This window comes from Saccopteryx leptura, chromosome 7 (assembly GCF_036850995.1).
Source record: "Saccopteryx leptura isolate mSacLep1 chromosome 7, mSacLep1_pri_phased_curated, whole genome shotgun sequence".
Classification (NCBI taxonomy): domain Eukaryota; kingdom Metazoa; phylum Chordata; class Mammalia; order Chiroptera; family Emballonuridae; genus Saccopteryx; species Saccopteryx leptura.
The window spans coordinates 85,391,479-85,413,982 of record NC_089509.1 but is presented as its reverse complement, the minus strand read 5'-3'; the positions used below and the strand labels follow the sequence as shown (position 1 = coordinate 85,413,982).

General features: G+C 41.2%; 1 protein-coding gene across 3 annotated transcripts in view; it reads left to right on the top strand.

Moving 5' to 3' along the window:
• SATB2 (SATB homeobox 2) overlaps nucleotides 1-22,504 on the top strand; it is a 194,886-nt gene that overhangs the window by 151,403 nt on the left and 20,979 nt on the right. For all 3 annotated transcript variants that reach the window (XM_066345909.1, XM_066345910.1, XM_066345908.1), the window contains one exon: nucleotides 3,653-3,850. In XM_066345909.1, coding sequence (XP_066202006.1) covers nucleotides 3,653-3,850 — 198 coding nt within the window. The remainder of the gene's footprint in view (nucleotides 1-3,652; nucleotides 3,851-22,504) is intronic.

The following is a 22,504-nucleotide window of genomic DNA, read 5'->3' as shown; positions in this document are numbered from 1 at the left end:
AGTTTAAAGAAGCTCCAAGAGAGCAACCACTTGCCACAAAGGTCAGCCAGTTATTTAATGCCAAAGCAGAGACTTAGCAGCTAGGTCTCAGGGATCCAAGCTGAATGGTCTCTGTGCCTGTTAGCCATACTCCAATACTTGTTTTCCACTTAGCTTCCGTTTTCCTGTGCTACAAAATCTAAACTGACTATATGAATATATAGCCAAATTTTGGTCAAAACCAGTTAAGAGAGAAATCACCAATAGGTGTCCACCCTGTGGTTCGTGGCACCTGCTCACTGAGCTGGCCAAGGCTGGAAATCAGGTGAACTTCTGTGTCAGCAGTTCTGAAATGAAAATAATTCTCCTGGAATGCTCCACACAACACAGAGGGAGCAACAACAAAAAACCTACTTGAGATTTTTAACAGAAAAAGGAGATTTGTTTATTAATAATTCATGAGTTCCCATTGAACATGCACGACAGAAACAGTGCTATTCAATAGAGAATACTGTCATCTGTCACTGTTTTATTTGACATTTACACTTTTTTTTTTTTGCCTGATACTGCAAAACTTTCTTGGATGGCATGCAAAAATTATATAAATGGGAAAAAAAATCCCATGTGGGGACTCTTTATCTCTTCTGTGACGGGTTCACTCACAGTTACCTACATGTGTGTTCATGCAAGAGCATGGTACTTTCTCACACATTGATTAGCCACCAAACAAGCTAATAAAAGATCCTATTGAGAAAACAGAGATAAGCATCCCAAATGGGTGGTAGAAGGATTGCAGGAATGGTAAGAGGGGGTGAGATGGGAAGGAAGGTGAAAGAAAGATTTCTGGAAGGTAAGCCTGAAAGAGGGAGAGTGAGCAGTGAGTCAGTGAGGGGAAAGAAAATCATGTCTGCTGTGAAGGAAACTGACAAAAATGCATCGCCATTTCAAATGCAAAATAAATTTTTACACATGGCATTACAGGACCTCTACTAGTAGGGCACATCGGCATTTAGTGTAAGAGCGAGTTGGAGTTAGAGCACCTTGCCGTTTTGTGCTGGTGTAAGGCTCTTGACAATCTTTCTGCTCTGTAGGTTAGTTATTATTTATAAAAATCACAGAACCAGCTGATACATTCATAAGCTAATTATTGAAGCAGCTGGGTACACATGGTGCAATATGTCCAAGGCTGTGAAGTATCACAGATTTCTTGGGGCCTGCTGTGGTGGGGGTGCGCTGTTGAAGGCTCCATCCCTTAATCTGATCAGCCAAGCAAACACTTGGTGGGGAAACTAGATTAATAACCCTCTAAATACCATGAATGTGCTTCATCTTCAAAACCGGGTTCCCTTAAACATGCTATTAGCTCGGCTCCATCAGGGATTTGAGGAAGTTCTCTGGTGCCCTAAGAGCAGGGTCTTGCTGGCTACCTCCCTGTGCCAGAAATTAATTTGGTTTGCTTATGTCTGCACACATGATCACACTTGTGTCTAATCCGCTCCCTAATAGCTTCAAGGTCAGGACCTTGCATGTCAGTGGGCAAATTGAGCACTACACTTCTTAAAGACTGATGGCAGGCAGCACAGTCCATAACAAGGCCTGTAGTTTGTTCTAAGTGATTGTAATGAGTGCCGATTATAACAGCACATATAAATCAAACGCGGCAATGAGTGTTGTGTGGGACAATCCGAATATTGTAAGTGGAGATACCACTCAGCTGTCACCCATCTCCTTTCAAGCTGTGGCTTCCCACAATGCAATGCACTCCTCATGCAGAACCACAGGTGCTGTCCTCTTGAAGGTCTGAGTGTCTCAGAACTTTATCTTTGAACAGATGTAGGTTTCTGTTTTTATTTTCTGTTAAATGATTGGTCTCCATGCTATCACCTCCCCTGGGAGATGTTAAACGTACCTGTTTGAAAGATTTGAGAGTCCAATTGGAGACTTATTCAGACCTGTGAAAAGACAGAGAAGTAGGAACTTATTTTTTTCCCACAGATGGCTTATTTTCCATTTCAAGAATCCTTTCCTTTGTACAAAGGAGCCCTAGAGGAAACACTTTGGGACTAGGAGATTTAAAAAATATATAATTTATTTTATGATAGGGATAAAAAAAATTGTCTTCAATTTTCATATACATGTATGTTGCACCTTGGAAATCAACCATTACCTGTTTCTCACCTGAGTTGGAAAAAATCCATGAAAATACTTGGAAAAACATTTCCAAGCAAGCAAATGATTAGATATCTTGTTTTCATTCTTCCTAACCTTCTAACTCTCCCCAGCTCCCAGTTTATTGCAAGAAAAGATCAGGTCTGCGCAAATGTGGCCTCTCACTTGTAAAAACAAGGCAGTGTTGTGTTACAGATTAGTTTATAAATCCCCAGTGGCTTCACAGTTCAGTGCCTACAGCTGCTGCAGATGGGCCTGGGTTTTTGTCTCTTCGCGGTGCCGCAGCCAGCAGTTGAAGGAGAAAATGGAATGATCAGGTTATTAACATGGAGGCCGCGAGGAAGAGGCTGCACAATGAGAACAGCTGGTGTTGCTGCCTTGGCCGATGCAGCGGAGATAATCAAATCTTGCCTTTTTTTTTTGGGGTAAAGGCAGAAGACACAGCAGAGTGTCAGACAAACAACAACGGCTTATGATATTATTTGGGGCTTTTAGAATGCCTGTCAGGAACGTTCGCTGGCTTACAAGTTATGATATAGAAATTTGTTGAGGTTTGGGATTTATTTTCCACAAAGTCGTTTGTAGTTATATATGCACCTTTTTAGAAAAACTCTTAACTCTTTTGCAAGAGGAGTGATGTGGGACAGTGCTTGGTTTGAAAAGTAGCGATGGAGCTCGGAAATGATGGGTTAGAAAGCGACTGGGTAAAATATTTTGACATAAGTCAGAGAGCAATGTTGACAGCATCCTCTGTATTATTTTCATATAATCTATCATTATTTGCATTACATTTTCTCTCTCGTGCAGTTGCAAGTGAGAGAACATCCGGATACCAGAGTTGGGAGGCATATTTTTGCAGGTGTGACCCAACCAACTGCCTCCTTCCTGCAGGTGTGGTTGTGGTGGGGAGATGATGGTTAACAGGGCCTAGGGCCCCAGGCATTCAGAACTGGAGCAAATATACATTTTTTTTTTCATTCTAGCTAAGGTGGTGGTTTCTCTTTGGTGGAGTTATTGATAATTGTAAGACTATTTTCTCAGAATTCAGTGCTATTCACAGTTAGACATTTTTTTTTTTTTTTTAGAATTTGCCATCTTGTAATAAATATTTGTTCATCTTCACTCTTAGGATGAAATATTATCTAATTGGGTACTTGAAAAAAAATTGTAGTAGACCCACACAAATTACTTGTTTCTCAAAATTGGATGACTATAATCTGGTTTACATGTCATTTACAAAAGAATTGTAAATTAATGGAGAATATACGCGATAGGAAGGGTGATAAGAAAATTAACAAGATGAAGATTCTTGGGTGTTAGTGTAAACCACCTGCATGGTTCTTAGTTGGTTCTAGAGGAACTAGGCTGTTTCAGTATCTCTCAGGTTGCTGGGAACAGTTTTGACAGAAACTTACGCTAACGTGGGATGGCTCCGGACCGCCCTCAAGCCGACCTCCGCTGCTCTGCACTCTGCGGTGAACTCAGTGACCTTCTCTCTCCCTAGGGCTGGCTGTGCGAACTGCTCCGCTGGAAGGAGAACCCCAGCCCCGAAAACCGCACGCTCTGGGAGAACCTCTGCACCATCCGCCGTTTCCTGAACCTTCCCCAGCACGAGAGGGATGTGATCTACGAGGAGGAGTCGAGGCATCACCACAGCGAACGCATGCAGCACGTGGTCCAGCTGCCCCCGGAGCCAGTGCAGGTCAGCGCCCCCTCCGTCCGTCTGCGCAGGGCTGTCGTGCTAGAAACTGGGAAGGGTCAAAGGGGTACCCACACCAGCTCCCACAGGAAGTGTCTTAGGCCTTGTCCTGGAGGAAAGGGACCCCGTTCTCTCCGTGGAAAGTGTGTATGCACACGTGCACACACATGCTCACACAGAGAGGAACTGAGAAGTCAAATCCAAAGGCAGCGCCTTTCCTTAAGGGCACCTACGTATTGGGTTGTGGAGCAAGAGCATTGGTGCAGAATTAAAACTCCCAATCAGAAAGCATAATTCATAGTTCTCATCAGTTCATTTTGTAAAGAAAAAATGCTGAAGTAGCCACTGAATTGATCCAAAATTCCTCAAGGAGTGTTTGATTAGGCTGAGGAAAAGAAATTTGCACATGAGCTAGAGAATACCATTGAACTCAACTGAAGCTTTGAGAGAAATTATTGATACAGTCTTAGAATTTTAAGATGAGTTTTGCTATACTTGGTTTTCTCTGTTTTAGAAATCTGCCTTCATTTGGGTTGCATATTTTGTTTGCTTCATTTTTGCCATCATTGAGAGAAATATTTCTTTCGAAAATCAATTGAGTTTAGCTACTAACTCTTGCTGTAGTCTAAAATCAGTTAGTTTCAGGAAGACATGTTCATGGGGGTTTCCAAGGTTACACCCCTTAGAGTTTTGCCCACAGACTGTTTTGGTAGGTGATGAGATTTGTTCTGTCTAGTACCACCAATTCCAGCTGCCACCAAAGAGGACCTTCAAAGTCTCTGTCTGAATCAGCTTTCATATGGCAGGAAGAGGAAAGTTGAGGCAGGAATACATGGAGGGGTGCATATGTGTATGAAGAATGGCCGAGAAGATGAGAATGAAAGAATGGTGGATGTGGTTTCTTGATCCAGACGCCACGGGAGAGGTGGTGGAGAATGGGGTGAGATGCTGTTCCCTGAGGTTTCCTGTCTCTCCCCTTGGGCTACCCTTACGTGCTGGGGGAGAAATCATAAGTATACTGGTCCCGTACATCACTTTTCATCCAAATACTGACATATTAGTGATTGCTTTCGTGCTCTCATTGGTCAGTTTTCAAAGTCACAGTGTGAACCACCCAAATGATTAGTCTCATGAATTTGTAGAGTTAGAAGTACCTGGAGGCAGTCTCTTATGCTACCCGTAGTAACTCAGAGTGGGTGGGTGATAAGGGTGGGCTAATAAGTGGCAGAGCCCCTTCCTCTAGCTCTGACTGGTGCTTGGGGCAAGTCACTCCTCAGAGGGGAGCCTCAGGGCTTACCCTTCAGGGCCCACCATCCCCCTTTCCTCTCTTGTCCTTTCCTGGCTGGGGCATCCTTCAAAAACCAGAGCACCTCCCTGTTAGATCAACACACTGAGTCACACAGAGCAGTGGTTTTCATACTTTGAGATTTAGTCGAAATTAAAATTAAAGAGGGGTCCAATATAGGTTCAGTAACTTTTTATTTAGGAAAATAAATGTATATGAAAAATTTAAAGGAAACTCCCATTTAATATCCATATAGTTTATAATTTTTGTGTGTGTGTGTGTGACAGAGACAGAGAGAGACGGAGAGAGGGACAGATAAGGACAGACGGACAGGAAGGGAGAGATGAGAAGCATCAATTCTTTGTTGCAGCTCCTTAGTTGTTCATTGATTTGCTTTCTCATATGTGCCTTGACTGAGGGGTTACAGCAGACCGGGTGACCCATTACTCAAGTCAATGACCTTGGGTTCAAGTTGGTAAGTCTTGCTCAAACCAGATGAGCCCAGGCTTAAGCCGGCAACCTCAAGGTTTCAAACCTGGGTCTTCTGCGTCCCAGTCCAATGCTCTATCCACCATGCCTGACCACTGCCTGGTCAGGCAAAAATAAAATATTTTTAATAAATAAATTAATGAAAAGGATAGCCTCAGACAAAAGATCTTACAAACTGTATAAATTCAGTCATATAAAAAAACTTCTCCATCACTCTTGTTTTTCTCTCTGATGTAAACTGGTAAAAACTTCTATGTTGAACCAACAAGAAGCCATGGGCTAGCTACAGGGAACCATTGACTATGTGGCTTGGTCTTTCAGGATTCATTTTAGCTCAATCCAGGAAAAGTAGAACAGGAATGAAAACTGCTTTATTCTAGACATTAATAGCATCCCATGGTAAATCCCATTTTTATTTATTTATTTATTTTTATTTTATTTTATTTTTTCTGTATTTTTCTGAAGCTGGAAACGGGGAGAGACAGTCAGACAGACTCCCGCATGCGCCCGACCAGGATTCACCCAGCACGCCCACCAGGGGGCGACGCTCTGCCCACCGGGGGCGATGCTCTGCCCCTCCGGGGCGTCGCTCTGTTGCGACCAGAGCCACTCTAGCGCCTGGGGCAGAGGCCGAGGAGCCATCCCCAGCGCCTGGGCCATCCTTGCTCCAGTGGAGCCTCGGCTGCGGGAGGGGAAGAGAGAGAGAGGAAGGAGAGGGGGAGGGGTGGAGAAGCAGATGGGCGCTTCTCCTGTGTGCCCTGGCCAGAAATCGAACCCGGGACTTCTGCACACCAGGCCGACGCTCTACCACTGAGCAAACCGGCCAGGGCCATAAATCCCATTTTTAGTTTTAAAGTCAGAAATTTAGAGAAGTTTGAGATAATAATACTAAAACCTATTCTCCATTATAATTGAGAACTTCCATTCATTTGGATGATGGCTCATACATTTCTGCTTCCATTTTTTATCCAGAAATTCTCATTTCTATGAGGTCTTCATGTTTAGGGAGCTAAGGTATATTCAGCATGCTCTTTTGCCTCTTAACTGACCAGTTTGAGTAAAGTAAATCTTTGAAGCCGACAGCCAGTTGATTTATGAGTTGTATTACCTTTTATGTTAGTTTGTCAAAACAAGAGTGTGCTAACAATATTTAATGGCTAAGAATCCAGCTGTAATTTTTATTTTTCAGTTTTAAGCACTTTTTGGCTATTAACATTAACTTCTGATATTACCAAGAGAAATCTTTTATTTTTTAAGATGTTATTCCTATCACTCAGATCCTAGCTAAAGAGTTGACAAATAGTATAGTTTTCTCTACATTGATTTTTGCCTTAACCATTGACCTTGATGCCATAAGAACTATAAAACTCTTCAAATATATCACTCTTTCTTTTATATTATGCCTGTCTCTGAGTGACACTACTTTAAATGTTGCATTTTGTTTGTCAGCAAGAATACAAAGTTTTAGGTTAATTATTTATTACAGCCATGATATAAAAAACAAAGAAAAATAACTGAGGCTCTTGAGACTGGAGAACATAGTTGGCACAGCCTCTGTGACTTGGGAAGGATCATTTTAAAAAAGATCTCAATGTATTAAAAACGATCTGTAATTGTTCAAAAGTTAAGCCATTGGATTCAAGATAGGAATTCACTTGTATCCTTATACCAACTGGCATTTTAAGGAGATATAATTGCTTACATATGTTAGGAATTTTAAAATTCATATATACCGTAATGTTGATTTGACAGAAAATGAACTATTATTAAATTGTTAAGTATGTGTGAAATCTGTGATTATTAGGAGCTTCTTATATATGTAGCATGTTAAAATGCGCACAGAAGTCTGCCTCACTGTGATCATAGAAGGCTGCCATGTAAATTTCTTTAAGCATTAAGGGTACATACACTGTTCCCCAATATTTCTGAAATAGTAAGGGATATGGAGCAATGACCTTTGTGCATAATTACCCACCATATTGGTTTGTTGAATTAGGACCCCACAGACGTGCTAGATAAAAAGGAACTTGACATTATCTCCTCCCAAGTCGGTACTTTCTGTGATGTTGAGAAGCCCCTTAGAGTCAGAGCCTCTCTCCTCACAGAAGAGAGACAAGTTTTCTTGCTGTTTGCAAATAGCTTACAAATTGATAGGCTTATATTGCCTGCAGCTGTTTGTTTTTAAAAGTCTATGAAGGCTTGTATTTATTCTTTTAATTTTATTTATTGATTGATTTTAGAGAGAGAGACAGAGACAGAGAGATAGAGGCAGAGAGAAAAATTGATTTGTTGTTCCACCTATCCATGCGCTCATTGGTTGATTCTTGTAATGTGGTCTGACTGGGGATGGAACCCACAACTTTGGCCAATTGGGATGGCTTTAACTAACTGAGCTATCTGGCCGGGGTGCCCACAAAGGGTTTTAAAATTTTAAACCCAGCCCTGGCTGGTTGGCTCAGCAGTGTGGAAGTCCTGGGTTCGATTCCTGGCTAGGGCACACAGGAGAAGCGCCCATCTGTTTCTCCACCCTTCTCCCTCTCCTTTCTGTCTATTTCTCTGTTCCCCTTCCAAAGCCAGGGCTCCACTGGAGCAAAGTTGTCCCAGGCACTGAGGATGGCTCCATGGCCTCCACCTCAGGCATTAGAATGGCTCTGGCCACAAGGGAGCAACGTCCCAGAGGGGCCGAGCATCGCCCCCTGGTGGGCATCCTGGGTGGATCCTGGTCGGGCACATGCAGGAATCTGTCCCCCCCCCCCCCCTTCTCATTTCAGGAAAAAAAAAAAATTTAAACCCACATTTAAAAATCAGGAGATTTCACATAAAATCCAGGTTTTACATACCAATCCAAAAAGTCAGAAGATCTCACTGGGCTACGCCCTCACCTTCCTGCTGCATGACCCTCATTGCCCACACTGTGTCCATGCACATATAAATACACCCCTTCACTTCGGCCACTTAGGCCTCGCTCCTGTCACCCTGTCATGTCGCCCCTCCCCCGTAAGCTGCCTTGCGCCTGTGACTCCAGCTCTACAGCAGAGCCTCCTGTGCCTTGGCCCCGTGGTTCTGGTTTCTTCCGTGGTAGCCATTACGTGCTATTTATCTTTATAACCCTAACACCTACCAGATCCTTTGCACGTTTACCAAGAAATGCACGTTGATGGAATATCCCTCCAGAGGTGAGGCCGGGCTGTGTGGAGGCCAGGTTGGGCTGGGGGCCACTCAGAGGTGCTGTCCATCCCAGAGACAGGAGTCCTGGACGAGTGAGGCAGTTCCTCTCCTCCCGGGAGTGCCTCTCTCTGCAGCGGACATAGAGTTGGTGTCACATGGAATTGTCTGGTTTCTCCAGTTTATATTTGGTATTCTAACTCTTCAGAAACCCTCACGTCAGTCCCTACTGTGCAGAAGGTGACTTTCCAGGCTCTGAACACACTTAGTATGGAGGTCCCTTTATGGACCCTCAGTGGCGGCCATATTGGTTTCTGTGGAGCATAAAAAATCCTCAATTTACAATGTTTTTTGGCCTTCCAAAGGAAGTTATTTAGTATATCTCTGGTATTAAAATTTCACGAAGCAGGAGAGACAATTAGGGGGGAAGAATCCCTGAATAGGCTCCCTTTGGGGGAAAATAGAAAAGGAAGTTACAAAATACTCATATGAATAATGTTTCTAGTCCATGTAAATATAGCACAACGACCAACATAGTGATAAGGCAAACTAAAGCAGTCCGTGGAAAAGATGAAGCAAACTCTGTTTTTCACGCCAAAAGCTGGTCGAAGAATGATTCGCTTGTGATTGTAGTGATGTGTTCTCCCTAGTGGTTCTTAGGACCTGCAGCCCTGTAGTGAATGAGTAGCCTCAAGTCAGAATCAGAGACCAGTCTGGTCGGTGTGTTCATCATGACCAACTCCATTTTACAATCGGAAAAACTGGGGAGAGACGCTGAGCCTTGCCTGAAGCCAGACGCGCAGCTGAAGGAACGCAGAGGCGTGTTTGACGCCCAGTCTTCCCTCTGACCACACTCCTCTCTAACTGCTCCAGAGAAGAGAGGACGGTGCTTGTGTGAGGGCTAGGTCACCGAGTGGGGTGCGTTTGCCAAATTGTTTGTCTGTGTAGCTTGTGCTTTATTGCTTTATTATGTTTCCACACAGTGTTTCCATGGCTTAGTTTGTGAGTCTGGGAATTCTGAGCTTCTGCTATGGGGCTTCCTGACAAGTCCTTGTTTTAAAATCCCGTGCCGTACACTGAGGGAGAATGTCGGGCCGGGCGGGTGACAGCGACACAGGCAGCGTACCTCTGCTCGGCTGGGTTGCTGCCCACTTGGGATTCACAGCATTTTCTGTCCCACTGATTCCTTGTCATTGGTATCAACCAGTGGTTCTCAGCCAGGGGTGACTTTGATCCCCACGGGGTATTTGTCAGTGCCTGGATACATTTTGGGTGATTACAACTCAAAGGTGCTACTGGTATCTACTGGATAGAGGCCAGGAATGCTGCCATAAATCCCTCAATGCACAGGATAGCCACCTCCGCCCAGCAGAGACTTCTCTGTCCAGCAGTGTCAGTAGCAGTGGGGCTGAGACACCCTATATAGACACACCATTCAGGGCTAGCAGTGTTAGATAAAAAATCATATTATCACTGAGGCTGATCCTAAGTTTTTCCCATATATATATCCCAGTAATAGTAATAATGACAGTGATGATAATGGTTCTTCAATACAACAGCAGCTAGACTTTTTTGGGAACTAGGCTTCCAGAATGTGAGCCTTTTACAGGTCTTGTTATTTTCCTCAAACCTTGTGAAAAACCAAGGGGGAGGGTAGTTTTTATCTACATTTACATGTGAAAAACTGAAGCTTAGAGGAGTTAGGTAACCTGTTCAAAGAGAGACCTTAAATCCAGTTTCCCTTCGCTGTCTGACTCTTCTCCCCGCGCCTGGCAGAGCGCTGGTATGCAGTGGCCAGCATGCCCTGAGTACTTGCTGTTTTCTGTCCGCATAATGCAAACCTACTTATGTGCATAATTCAATTTTTAACCATTGTATTAAATAGATCTAGTTTTATGAACTTTTCTTTTTTTTTTTTTGCAACAGAGACCGAGAGAGGGACAGATAGGAACAGACAGACAGGAAGGGAGAGAGATGAGAAGCATCAATTCTTTGTTGTGGCACCTTAGTTGATAATCGATTGCTTTCTCATATGTGCCTTGACCGGGGAGGGGGGCTACAGCAGAGCGAGTGATCCCTTGCTCAAGCCAGCGACCTTGGGCTTCAAGCCAGCGACCTTTGGGCTCAAGCCAGAGACCATGGGGTCATGTCTATGATCCCGCGCTCTAGCCGGTGACCTCAGGGATTTGAATCTGGGTCCTCTGTGTCCCAGTCCAACGTGAGCTTTCTTTTTTACAGGGTACTTAATGCAGTGAAACCTATACCCTGGATCAGAGAACTAATGTGCCTGAAATTTTTATTTTTCACCAAGCATTTTTTTTTTTTTTAAGGTGAGAGGAAGGGAGATAGTAAGGCAGACTCCTGCATACACCCTGACTGGGATCCTCCTGGCAATCTCTGTCTGGGGCCTATGCTTGAGTACCAAGCTATTTTTAGCACCTGAGGCTGATGCACTTGGATCAGCTGAACTATCCTCAGCACCTATGGCTATGCTTGAATTAGTTGAGCTATGGGAAGGGAAGAGGGAGAGAAGGGGGAATGGGGTGTGGGCTGAAGCAGATGGTTGCTTGCTTCTCCTGTGTGTCCTGACCAGGAGTCGAACCCAGGACATCATATACTGGGCTGATGCTCTACCTACTGAGCAACTGGCCAGGACCACCAGGCGTTCTTGAGGTAGCTTTAGACAACGGCTCTCATTGCTAACGTTTAATGCTAAATCTCTTTTTAAGCTGTGAGAGTTCAATCATGCCTTTTTCTACTTCAGTTGTAGCTGTATTTTGATTTACAAGTTTGCTTCCAAAAGGACTTCTAAGAAAAGAAATACATAAGCTAATTAATCAGTTAAAGATGTTTGCAAATTCTCTAACCAGATTACTAGAATTTTTCCCACCTTGGATTTATTCCAAGCTCCAGTGCAAAGCCTTCTGTCTAAATGGGACTTCAAGGTTTTGAAACCCTGCTCTAATACTGAGGAGAGATGCAAATGAACACTCGTCACTTTTAATGAAATGTTGCTGCTGTTAGGTATAAGTAGGTCTTCACTTGGGAAGACTTTTGGGGGTCATCAGGTGAGGACCATTAAAGAGGATTCACGCTAGTTTTCTTTCATATTACTATTATGTTATCCTGCATGCATTAATTCTTCACTTCTATGTTACTGGTTAGCTTTTGAACATGTCAAAATGTATTAATTTGTCATTTGGTAATATAAAGAAGCTTTGGAGTTCCATTTGCAGCCATACCTACCCCCCCCCCCCCCCGTAGGAAATGGATACTTCTCTCTTGGGTTGACCTTCTTCCAAAGTGTAGTGAACATATTTCTCTCAGTAATAATGTCAGAAAATTGAAAAACTTCATTGGTAGCCAATAGATTAGATATGAGCTAAGACTTTTTTTTTTCTAGAGATAGAGGCAAATTGCTTTCCTACTTTTTAAATTTAAAGTTTCTTAAAGGTTTTCTTTTACCAGACATTCTGGCAAAGAATGTTTAGTTTAAGAAATTTCAGCTTGGCCTGATCTGGTGGTTCAATGGATAAAGCATCAATATGGTGTACCAAGGTCTCAGGGTCTATCCCTGGTCAGAGCATGTGAGAAGCAATCAAGGCGTGCACAACTAAATATGGAACAATTAAGTGGAAAAATGAGTTGATGTCTGTCTGTCTGTCTCTATTCCTCTCTCTCTCTGTCTCCCAAATGAATGGGGAAAAATTTTTAGAAAGGAATTTCAGCTTAATTATTGGAGATATAGTAAAGAAGTTGAGGAGGATAGAACTTCATGAAAATTCAGGTGTAGAGTGTAATATGGTTAGGGTTCAGTTAAGTAGATATAGTTCATGGATTTACCCTTTCCTTTGCTATCTTAGACCTAACATACCTCCAACCCATGTCAGTTTCTTTCTGCTATCCAGCTTTGCTTCTCACCATCATCTAATATCCCGTCTACTCTACATCTTTGTCTGCCTTGTAGTTTCTCCTTATACTCTTAGTTTCTCTGAATTACAGTTCTGCCTCCTCAGAACCTTAGGCTACCCATGACCTTTCCTCTACCTGGCTGATCTCCGTACTTTGATCAAGTCCAGCCTCTCTGGCCCAGTTTATATTTACTACTTTAAATTCTTCTAAGAAGGAAATTGACTGGTCTACCTCAACCCCAGGAAGGGATGCTTTCTTGACATTTAATTTCCAACTAGGAAAGTGAATGCTTCATTTGGAAAGTGCTGTCTTTTAAAGTTAGAGTTCTGTTGGGCAGAACATTAGACTAATCTCATGGAGATTGAGAAGCAGAAAGCAAAGTGGCTGTAGAACACCTGTAGGTAACTTGTGAATGGGCTGCCCTTGGGCCACGAAGTTAGGGCCCTGTGATTGAACATGGCTCCTAGGACCCTGCACTTATCCGGGTAGATAGTTGTGGGTATAATTAAGAAGTTAATATAAAATTCTTCTTATAAGGGAGATTTATGTGATTTTTTTACGTAAAGTGCCATGGGCATGTAAGCAGAAGGAAGCCGATGCCTAGGGTGATTTTAAGTTCTATGTGTAGCTAAAGTTTTATGCCTTTTTATTGTATCACATTTAAAAACAAACAAACATTGATCATGTACCTCCATGTGTCCAGGTACTGTGCTGTAGATACTGATCGAAAGTAAACTTAGAATGTTATAGTACTCTGTTCTGGGTCTGCTTATTTATATCTTTAAAGTGGGGTCAACATTTCACTAGGCTTATTATGATATTTTAGCAATAAGAGCTAGCTTTCTGCTTCTCACTCTTTGTGGAGTTGTTATCGCGTTTTTGCCAAGTGGACCTTCCCTGTGAGTAACTAACCTTCATCACACACCACCTTCCGAATCAAGCACCTGGGGTGAGGTGTTAGGTGGAGATGAGATGTCGAACAGGGAGATTCTGCTTCCCCCAGTCCCTTCCTGCCCAGCGGGAGCCTGGAGAACCTTGGTTTCTTGAGTAGCTTGCCTTCCATAATTGCTGTTTCTTTAAACAATAGACTGATGTTGATATGTTGCATTTCTGAGAAGCGCATGGTCCCTTAACTCACATTGTGGATTACTGATACAATCATTGTTTTTTAGATCCTAAAACTGAATGGAAGGTGTTTTACCCAGTGTTGCTGTACAGGTAAAGGGAAGAATCAGTGTTGTTGACGTCGTTCAAATACTCCTCAATGATACAGGTTTCTTCACTGCCCAGTGCTCAGAAATCACTCAAGTCACTAGTATAAATTATCTTCTTTATGTTTACTTGATAAAAGTTCTGGGACAGCAAGGTATTCTTTATACACATTTTTGTGTTCTTTTCCTTCTGATGATATCAAATTGACTAGGTATAATATATAACCTTAAGCACCTTGGTCTCTTCTTGAAGTTCTGATAAGAAAATAAGATAAAGATACATACATAACACTTGTAAACGTAAAGGTTATTTGTCCTTCTTTCTTTCTTTTTTCCCACTCCTCTTCCTTTTTCCTTCCTTCCTTCCTTCCTTCCTTCCTTCCTTCCTTCCTTCCTTCCTTCCTTCCTTCCTTCTTTTCTTCCTTCCTTCTTTTCTTCCTTCCTCCCTCCCTCCCTCCTTCCCTCCCTCTCTCCCTCCCTCCCTCCCTTCCTCCTTCCCTCCCTCCCTCCTTCCCTCCCTTCCTCCTTTCCTTCCTTCCATTCTTCTTTCCTCCTTCCCTCTATTTCTCCCTCCTTCTCTTTCCCTTCTTTTTATCCTTTCTATCTTCCTTCTCTTGTTTCTCCCTCCTGCCCTGTTATTCTTTCTTTTCAATAATCTGAATTTTAAACCTGATAATAATCAGTTTTTAAACCTGAAAAAAAAAACCCAGAGTAATAGCTAATAAACTTTGCGAGGAGACAAACTGATTAAATATGAGCAATATGGAACAAATGGGAAGGAGAGGGGCTTGGTAACTAGAGAAACTAAGGAAGTGCATTAGAGTGCATCCTCTCCTCTCTTCTCTCCCACTCACAGAACAACAATAAACTAAAATCAAGGCAGTGGTGGGCCCTGTCACATTTCATCTGTGAGAAAGAAAATACATTACTCTAAATACTTCTATAGATGTCTAGCAAAATCTGGCTTTGAGTACAAGATGATTAATATTAATAGAAAAACTGTTTCAGGCTTTAAGTTACAGACATGACTGAGAAGACTGGCCATTTTTATTCTCACATTCTTACTTATTTAATGAGTATTTGTTGAGCTCCTTCAGTGTGCCACATATTATAGGTACTCTGTGTATAACACTGAATAAAATGGATAGAATTTCACACATATATTGCAGAGTTTTTTCCTTGACTCACTTAGAATTATATTTTAAAACAAACTTTTATTTTTTTCTCTTGCTACCTTGCATTAATTTAGAACTCAAACTATGAATTACTGGAATCCATAGGTTCTATTTCTTTCTCTGAATCTGACTGCATGATACCTCTTTGCTTTAGTTTTTTTTTTTTTTTTTTTAGCTGTTTCCAGAATGTACTGGGTAATATCTTTAAAAAATATTGAGCCTCTCAGAGATGATAATATCTAAAATAAATAAATCATAGTTCTTTGAAGCAAACAGACTTTTTAAGTCTACACCACAGAGTCCCAAAGGATTTCCATAGTTCTACAAAGAAGCACATATGTAGATTAGTGACTGAGTAGCCCTTTAAAAGATGGTTTGGATGGAAAACAAGTAAGTATGTATTTTCCACCCCTAATTTTTCTCCAACCACACAGACAGACACTGCTTTTTAAATCCTGGTCATAAAAACAAAACCAAACCCTGGTCATGTTCATTCTTTATACCGAGGGTGACTTCTCCAAGTAGCTACCTAATTACTTGGCACTGGAGTTATGGGCTAATTTATTGTTACTACTTGACCAAACCCTTGAACTGAACCACCTGCCTCACAGGGCATATGTTGGTAAAGCTGTGTGTGGCCCTTGGAGGATCGTGTGTGAACTAATGCCTCTGTCAAATGAGCTGTTATGGCAGAAAAACACACGCTGTTCTAGGACCACAGGAGCCCACTTCACACTCTTTATATTTCCTGTTACATTGCTTCTCTTTCATAGGTAATTGTTGATTCGATAGGTATTCATTGTCTTTGCAGAAGAAACAGACACGCACATCTGCAGAGAAAAGTTTCCCCACATAGATGAAGTTCTCACCATGTGACTGGTCAGAGCAGGGGTGCTAATTTCACAGCCTAATCACTCAAACAAGTCCATAAATCTGAGAGAAGATTGCACCTAAAATAGGGCATGAGGTAGCTCTGGAAGCTCTGTCCTAGTGCCTTTCGGAGATATCTGGGGCTGCCTGCGGGAACCTGATGGGACTGACAAAACTGATCTGCAAGTAACCTGAGTACAGCCCTGCTCATAAGATTCTGGACTGCCTGACTCAAAAATATTTTAGCCTGACTCGGCCATGGTGCAGTGGATAGAGCGTCGCACTGGGATGCAGAGGACCCAGGTTCAAAACCCTGAGGTTGCTGGCTTGAGCACGGCTCACCAGCTTGAGCATGAGGTTGCTGGCATGAGCGTGGGATTTTAGGCATGACCCCATGGTCACTAGCTTAAGCCCAAAGGTCATTGGCTTGAGCAAGCGGTCACTCGCACAGCTGGAGCCCCCCAGTCAAAGCACATATGAAAAAGCAATCTGAACAACTAAGGTGCCACAATGAAGAATGGATGCTTCTCATCTCTCTCCCCTCCTGTCTGTCTGTCCCTATCTGTCTGTCTCTCTGACTGACTCTCTGTCTCTGTCAAAAAAAAAAAATTAATAGAAAGTAAAACACCCAAATGAAAATTAGATTTCTTTTAATGCCCCCTTCATTCATTTTTTAAACATAAGTGTTGTAAATTGTCAGAGCTTATCCAAGTAGACAGAAACAATAGCTCAGCCAGAGGTCTGAGCAGGAACATGGAGACAGAGGAAAGAGGGGGTCTGAATCCCCTAAATTGTCAGAGCTTATCCAAGTAGACAGAAACAATAGCTCAGCCAGAGGTGTGAGCAGGAACATGGAGACAGAGGAAAGAGTGGGTCTGAATCCCCGGCTACTGCTGGAATTGTAGCGCTCTACTTTACAGAGGCCGGTTAGATTTCCTGGAACTAGGAACAGTAATCTCAGATCTACAGAGCTGAGGCTTCCATGGGACAGTGACTGCGTAGAAGGCACTTGAAAAATGGCCTTTCGTTTAGCGGTATCTGTGCATTATTAGTATTAACATTAAGGATAAAACAATTCTACTCAAAAGAGTTCAGAGTTGAGCCAAGGATGATGTCAACATATAATTCTATAAGTAGCCAGGTATCAGAGGGTGCCTTACCTCTGTTGGGTGCATATTGTATAATTGTAACAAGTCAGATTTGAAAACTTCAGAGCTGTCTAGTTTCATCTGATTTTTCTACATTTCAAAGCTCTTTTAAAAGTCATTATAAGTTATTTAAAAGTGAAAACTTTTCTTTTTAGCTCTGAATAATATGCCTGTTAGGCATAATAAAATGCATTGGATATGACAAATGTGGGTTAGTACTTTAAAAACTGTTTTTAGCTTGAAAAAGCAAAAAGACCAGTCAGCTTCTGGACGATCTCTAGGACTTCTGCTGTCCTTCTCACAACACGTTAGAATCCACAAAGTTGTCAAGATGCCATGCACCTTGTGACGATGTTTGCATCCCTTTGGTCCAGTGTTAAATAAGCATCCACCATATCCACAGTCCTGAACTGGTCTCTGATGGACTCAAACACGGGAACAGAAATTTTCTCTGGTCTTGTGTTGCTTTAGAGGCTACAAGGGAAATGAAAACAAATTTTTGCAGAGTAGGCTCAGTAGTATGGGTTGAGCAAAGATGCAGAATTCAAGGTCCTGGGATACTCTTTAATGCAGGGGTCCCCAAACTTTTTACACAGGGGGCCAGTTCACTGTCCCTCAGACCATTGGAGGGCCAGACTATAAAAAAAACTATGGACAAATCCCTATGCACACTGCACATATCTTATTTTAAAGTAAAAAAACAAAACGGGAACAAACACAATATTTAAAATAAAGAACAAGTAAATTTAAATCAACAAACTGACCAGTATTTCAATGGAAACTATGCTCCTCTCACTGACCACCAATGAAAGAGGTGCCTCTTCTGGAAGTGCGGTGGGGGCCGGATAAATGGCCTCAGGGGGCCGCATGCGTCCTGCGGGCCATAGTTTGGGGACCCCTGCTAATGAGTCCTTCATACTGAAAATAATACCAGGTGTTTTCATGTAAGCGACTCAATCCCTGGCATCGCCTCCTGGAATTTACCTCTTTTCCTCTCACAAATGCAAGTAAGCAGGAGTGGGAGTATGTATGAATAGTGTCACTGTAGAAGCAGTATGGAAGCTGCTCTAATCTACTAAAAACGAAAGAAAAAGGTAAGACATTTGTAAATTTTGCTATTGATGGTAACAAATTATTTGACGTGCAGTTCATGACAGATGTATAAATCATGGCTCCATGATTGGGAACCACAGGGTTAAGAGCCTGATGATAAATACAACCATTTGATTTTAATTTTGAAAAATTATGATGTCTTGCATAATGGTAGAAACAAACATAAATCATTCTTTTGAATACAGATCCTTCTGATTATGATTTTAAAAGCACATTTAATATAGATGACTGGGATTTTCTTAAATCTGAGTGTAGTATATTAAAGTGAAAAAGTTCTCAATATTTAAAAATTTTCTGTGTTTGTTATGACTCTAAGACTTTCTGTGCACTATTTCAGACACTAGAGCATCTTGTAAAGAATAAAAATTACTTTTTAACTTTAATTTCAATGAACTTTTAATCAATGGGGGGAAAGATGAGATGGTAAAGGAAAGGGCCGTGCAAGTGACACACTCTGGTCCTAGGGCCAGGCATGTGACTTTAGAGAAGGGGTTTTGTCCCTATCCCTAGAGTTTTCTGCCACAGTTTTGGAAACAATATAACATGGGGTCAGTGATCTCAGAGACTCTTTTTATCTGAAACAATCTTGGTGAGTTGGTTCATCTGGTTTTTTTGGATCCCTTTGAGTGCTTTAATGAAAATGTAAAAAACAACAACAAAAAAATAAAACAAAAACACATTGCCCTTGGGAGGTAAATGCATTTTGGAAAAACAAATTAGCAAAAATTAACAGATTATGAACACCTTATATGGGCTCAGAGAGATCCAGTGGATTGTCTTATGATTGATAATTATGACAATTGCCAAAGAAAGCCAGCCACTGAGTTTTAAACTATCGTAGCTAAACCTACCTACTGTGGCTTCTCAGCTGTTTCTGTTTAGTGTGGAAATCTAATGTAGCTGAAAACTACTGCTGATTTTTATTAAGTTGAAGCCTGGAACTTCCCCTTGTAATGATAGAAAAGCATACTTTCAATTAAAGGAAAACTGCCAAAGTCCTGAAATTCATTTATTTTATTATTACTCGGTTTAACCCTAGAAATGGGAGATCAAGCAAACTAGATAGATTTGACAGTTCTAAGGTCACAAGTTCAATTTCTTCACAAGTTGTTTCTAGATCTAATTCACTGCAAATCATATAACCCTTCACCTTTTGATCTGGACTCTTTTATGGAATTATATATCACGTCAGGGTCGTCCTCATCACTTTGGCGCTGGGAAAATGACAGGTAAATCAGGCCATGCAAAGGATTTCCAGTGGGCAAGTGTTGGAAGTAGAGAAGCGATGGCGTATCACTTTCTATAGCAGATGCAGTTTGTGCTGGAATAAGTCTACATAGGCAGGCAGTGTCACACTGTTACTACAATACAACTGGCCGTGTAGGGATTATTGACACTACAAACATTGGCAAGTGATCCAGTGGGGGCTTTTTTGCCCTAGAGAGTCAGTTGTTAAAAAAATCTATAAGCACAACATTAAATAAACTCCAATTAAAGTTTTTTGAAGCTTTGTAGACATCCATGTATTTATTTTTCACAAACAAAATATGCTGAAAACCATTGCATGAGCTCACTTGATCACCAAGGTATCAGAAATAGCTTATTTAGACAGAAGTTATTTCTACTCTTTCCCCTTCATGCCTCCTTTACTTTAAGTTTATTTCTTCATGTTCAAGGAAGTCTGTCTTTCCGTATGTAATATACAAGGCTAACTTGAGTATCTGGTTGGATTCATTTTGAAGAATCAGAAGCATGTAGCGTAATGAGTTTATAGTCTGTGATTTCCTAGTGCCAAACACCCAACAGATTGGAGGACTCTAGGATAAACTGGACCCAGATAATGCACTTCAAAATGAAGAGTCAATTATTTTTTAAAAATTATTCTAAACTTAGGGAAGGTAAAATCTATGATATAAACTCTTAAAGAGAAATATATGTAGATATGGACAGGCCTTCCTATTTGTCTTGTGATTGAAATGAATAGAATGCAAGCATTTACTGTTGACATGCATTCTAACATACTGTCTACATGCCAGTCATGTTTAAGTATCGTTTTCCTCATTTAAATATTATGACCATTCATGTCAACAATATACTCAAAAGTGTGGTAACAGAAGAGTTTGAAAATGCATTATGGTGGACAAATGTCTAATACTGTTAATGTAGATATAATTTAGGGGTATACATTTGAAAGAAATCCTTATTTGAGTTTATGTTTCATGTGAAACAAAAGCCCCTCCAAAGAGATAGAACTAAAATAGTTAACAGTATGTACAGTAAGTTAATATCATCAATTCCTTAATAATAAAAGAAGAGAAGCAAATTCACAGATTCCTTGGTTTGTAAAACATAATCTGCATCCGATGTATTGGTATGTTCTAGCAATTGACAATTTTTTAAAATTAATTAATTATTTATTTATTTTTTACAGAGATAGAGAGTGAGTCAGAGAGAGGGATAGATAGAGACAGACAGACAGGAATGGAGAGAGACGAGAAGCATCAATCATTAGTTTTTCATTGCATGTTGCAATACTTTAGTTGTTCATTGATTGCTTTCTCATATGTGCCTTGACTGCGGGCCTTCAGCAGACTGAGTAACCTCTTGCTGGAGCCAGCGACCTTGGGTTCAAGCTGGTGGGCTTTTGCTCAAACCAGATGAGCCCGCGTTCAAGCTGGTGACCTCGGGGTCTCGAACCTGGGTCCTCTGCATCCCAGTCCAACTCTCCATCCACTGCGCCACCGCCTGGTCAGGCCAATTGACAATTTTTTTATATGTCTTCATACTAGAGCTACTGATGTACCAGAGGAGAAGTTGTCTTATCATGCTGTTTGCAAGAAACCAATCACTTTATTTTGAGCTCCTCGGACAGATATGTTAGAGATGGCATGCTGTGATTCCATGATCTCAATATATTTACATATATGAAGCAGATAGTAGAGAACTCTATGTTAACATGTCATGTCATCTGTGTTCTGTGTTGCCCATACCCACATATATAGTGTGCATAGAATCAGCTCCTATTTTATGTCATATTCATCCGCACTTGCAGCATTTCAAAGACTAGTCTGAAACATCTTGGGACAGATAGAGGAAAGCAGAGTTGCTTATAAGTCCCAGAACTACAAGGACACACATCAAACGTATGATATTAATAAATACCTTGAATGGGGGGAAGGTTAAAAATTAGATTTTTTATTTAGAAAGTTGAAAGTCTTCACTTGTGATTATTACTCTGTTCTTGAAAGGAAATAGGTGCTGGGTTTTGTGTTTTGAATTTTTCCTCCATCCTTGCATTTCCCTTTTCCCCCTTCCTCATGTTTCAAATTAAAATCTAAAGACAGACCGAAGAAGTGTGTGTGTGTGTGTGTGTATATATATATATATAAAGCTGCATGAAGGATGCAGTAAATCATGGCAGTGGTTTGTGATCTCACAGACATGGTGGTGTCGGGGACATAAGACCAAAGGCAGATCCTCAGCTTCCAATGCACTCACTTGGAATCCTTCACCCTTGTAGTATATCATGGATAATAGCATATCATGGATAATTACATTTTTACAAAGGGTAGAGAAAATCATTTTGACACACACATAGTATTTTCAAGCCAGAGCAGCTTTTCAATCTTTTACAGCTTTCATGCATTAAGGCTCATATTTTCTTTGTTTGCTTTTAAAATATTATCATTAATAATAGGTTTGTTCTGTTGTCACCCTCTGTAGAAGATACTGAGGAAGACCTCTTTTTCTCCCTGTTTGCCCCAAGTTGAACATTTGATACCTTTTCCTTTGTAGAAGTTTGAACTACTCATGTTTTTCATTAAGAAAGTTATGGCAACCAAATTTTCATGGAGATTTTTAGGAGCTTTGGTGCATTTTTTTTTTTAGCTTATTGATATGTGTAATAGAATGAATTATGTTTAGTGGCAAATCACTGGGGAAAAAAAGTGGGAGAAAAAGTCAAAGAGGAAATGCTGCCATCAATCACTTCACCACTACTCTGCAGTGAAGTGAGTTCTGACTGAACCTACAAAAGGTTTATCTCCACTAGCTACTCAGCTGCTTCCGAGTTCTAGGGCTCAGAAAGATTGGGGGTCAATTTTCTCTTTTCTTAACCCTTTCTGATCAGATACGGGATTTCATTTTGAAAATGAAATCAATCCCCCCCCCGAGGCCTTTCAAACATTAATAATGCACAGTAAATAAAATCCTATCTAATAACTCAACAGTTTCATTCGACACCATCAGCATCTTCTAGATGTACTGCAACTGCGGAAACATAAATACTG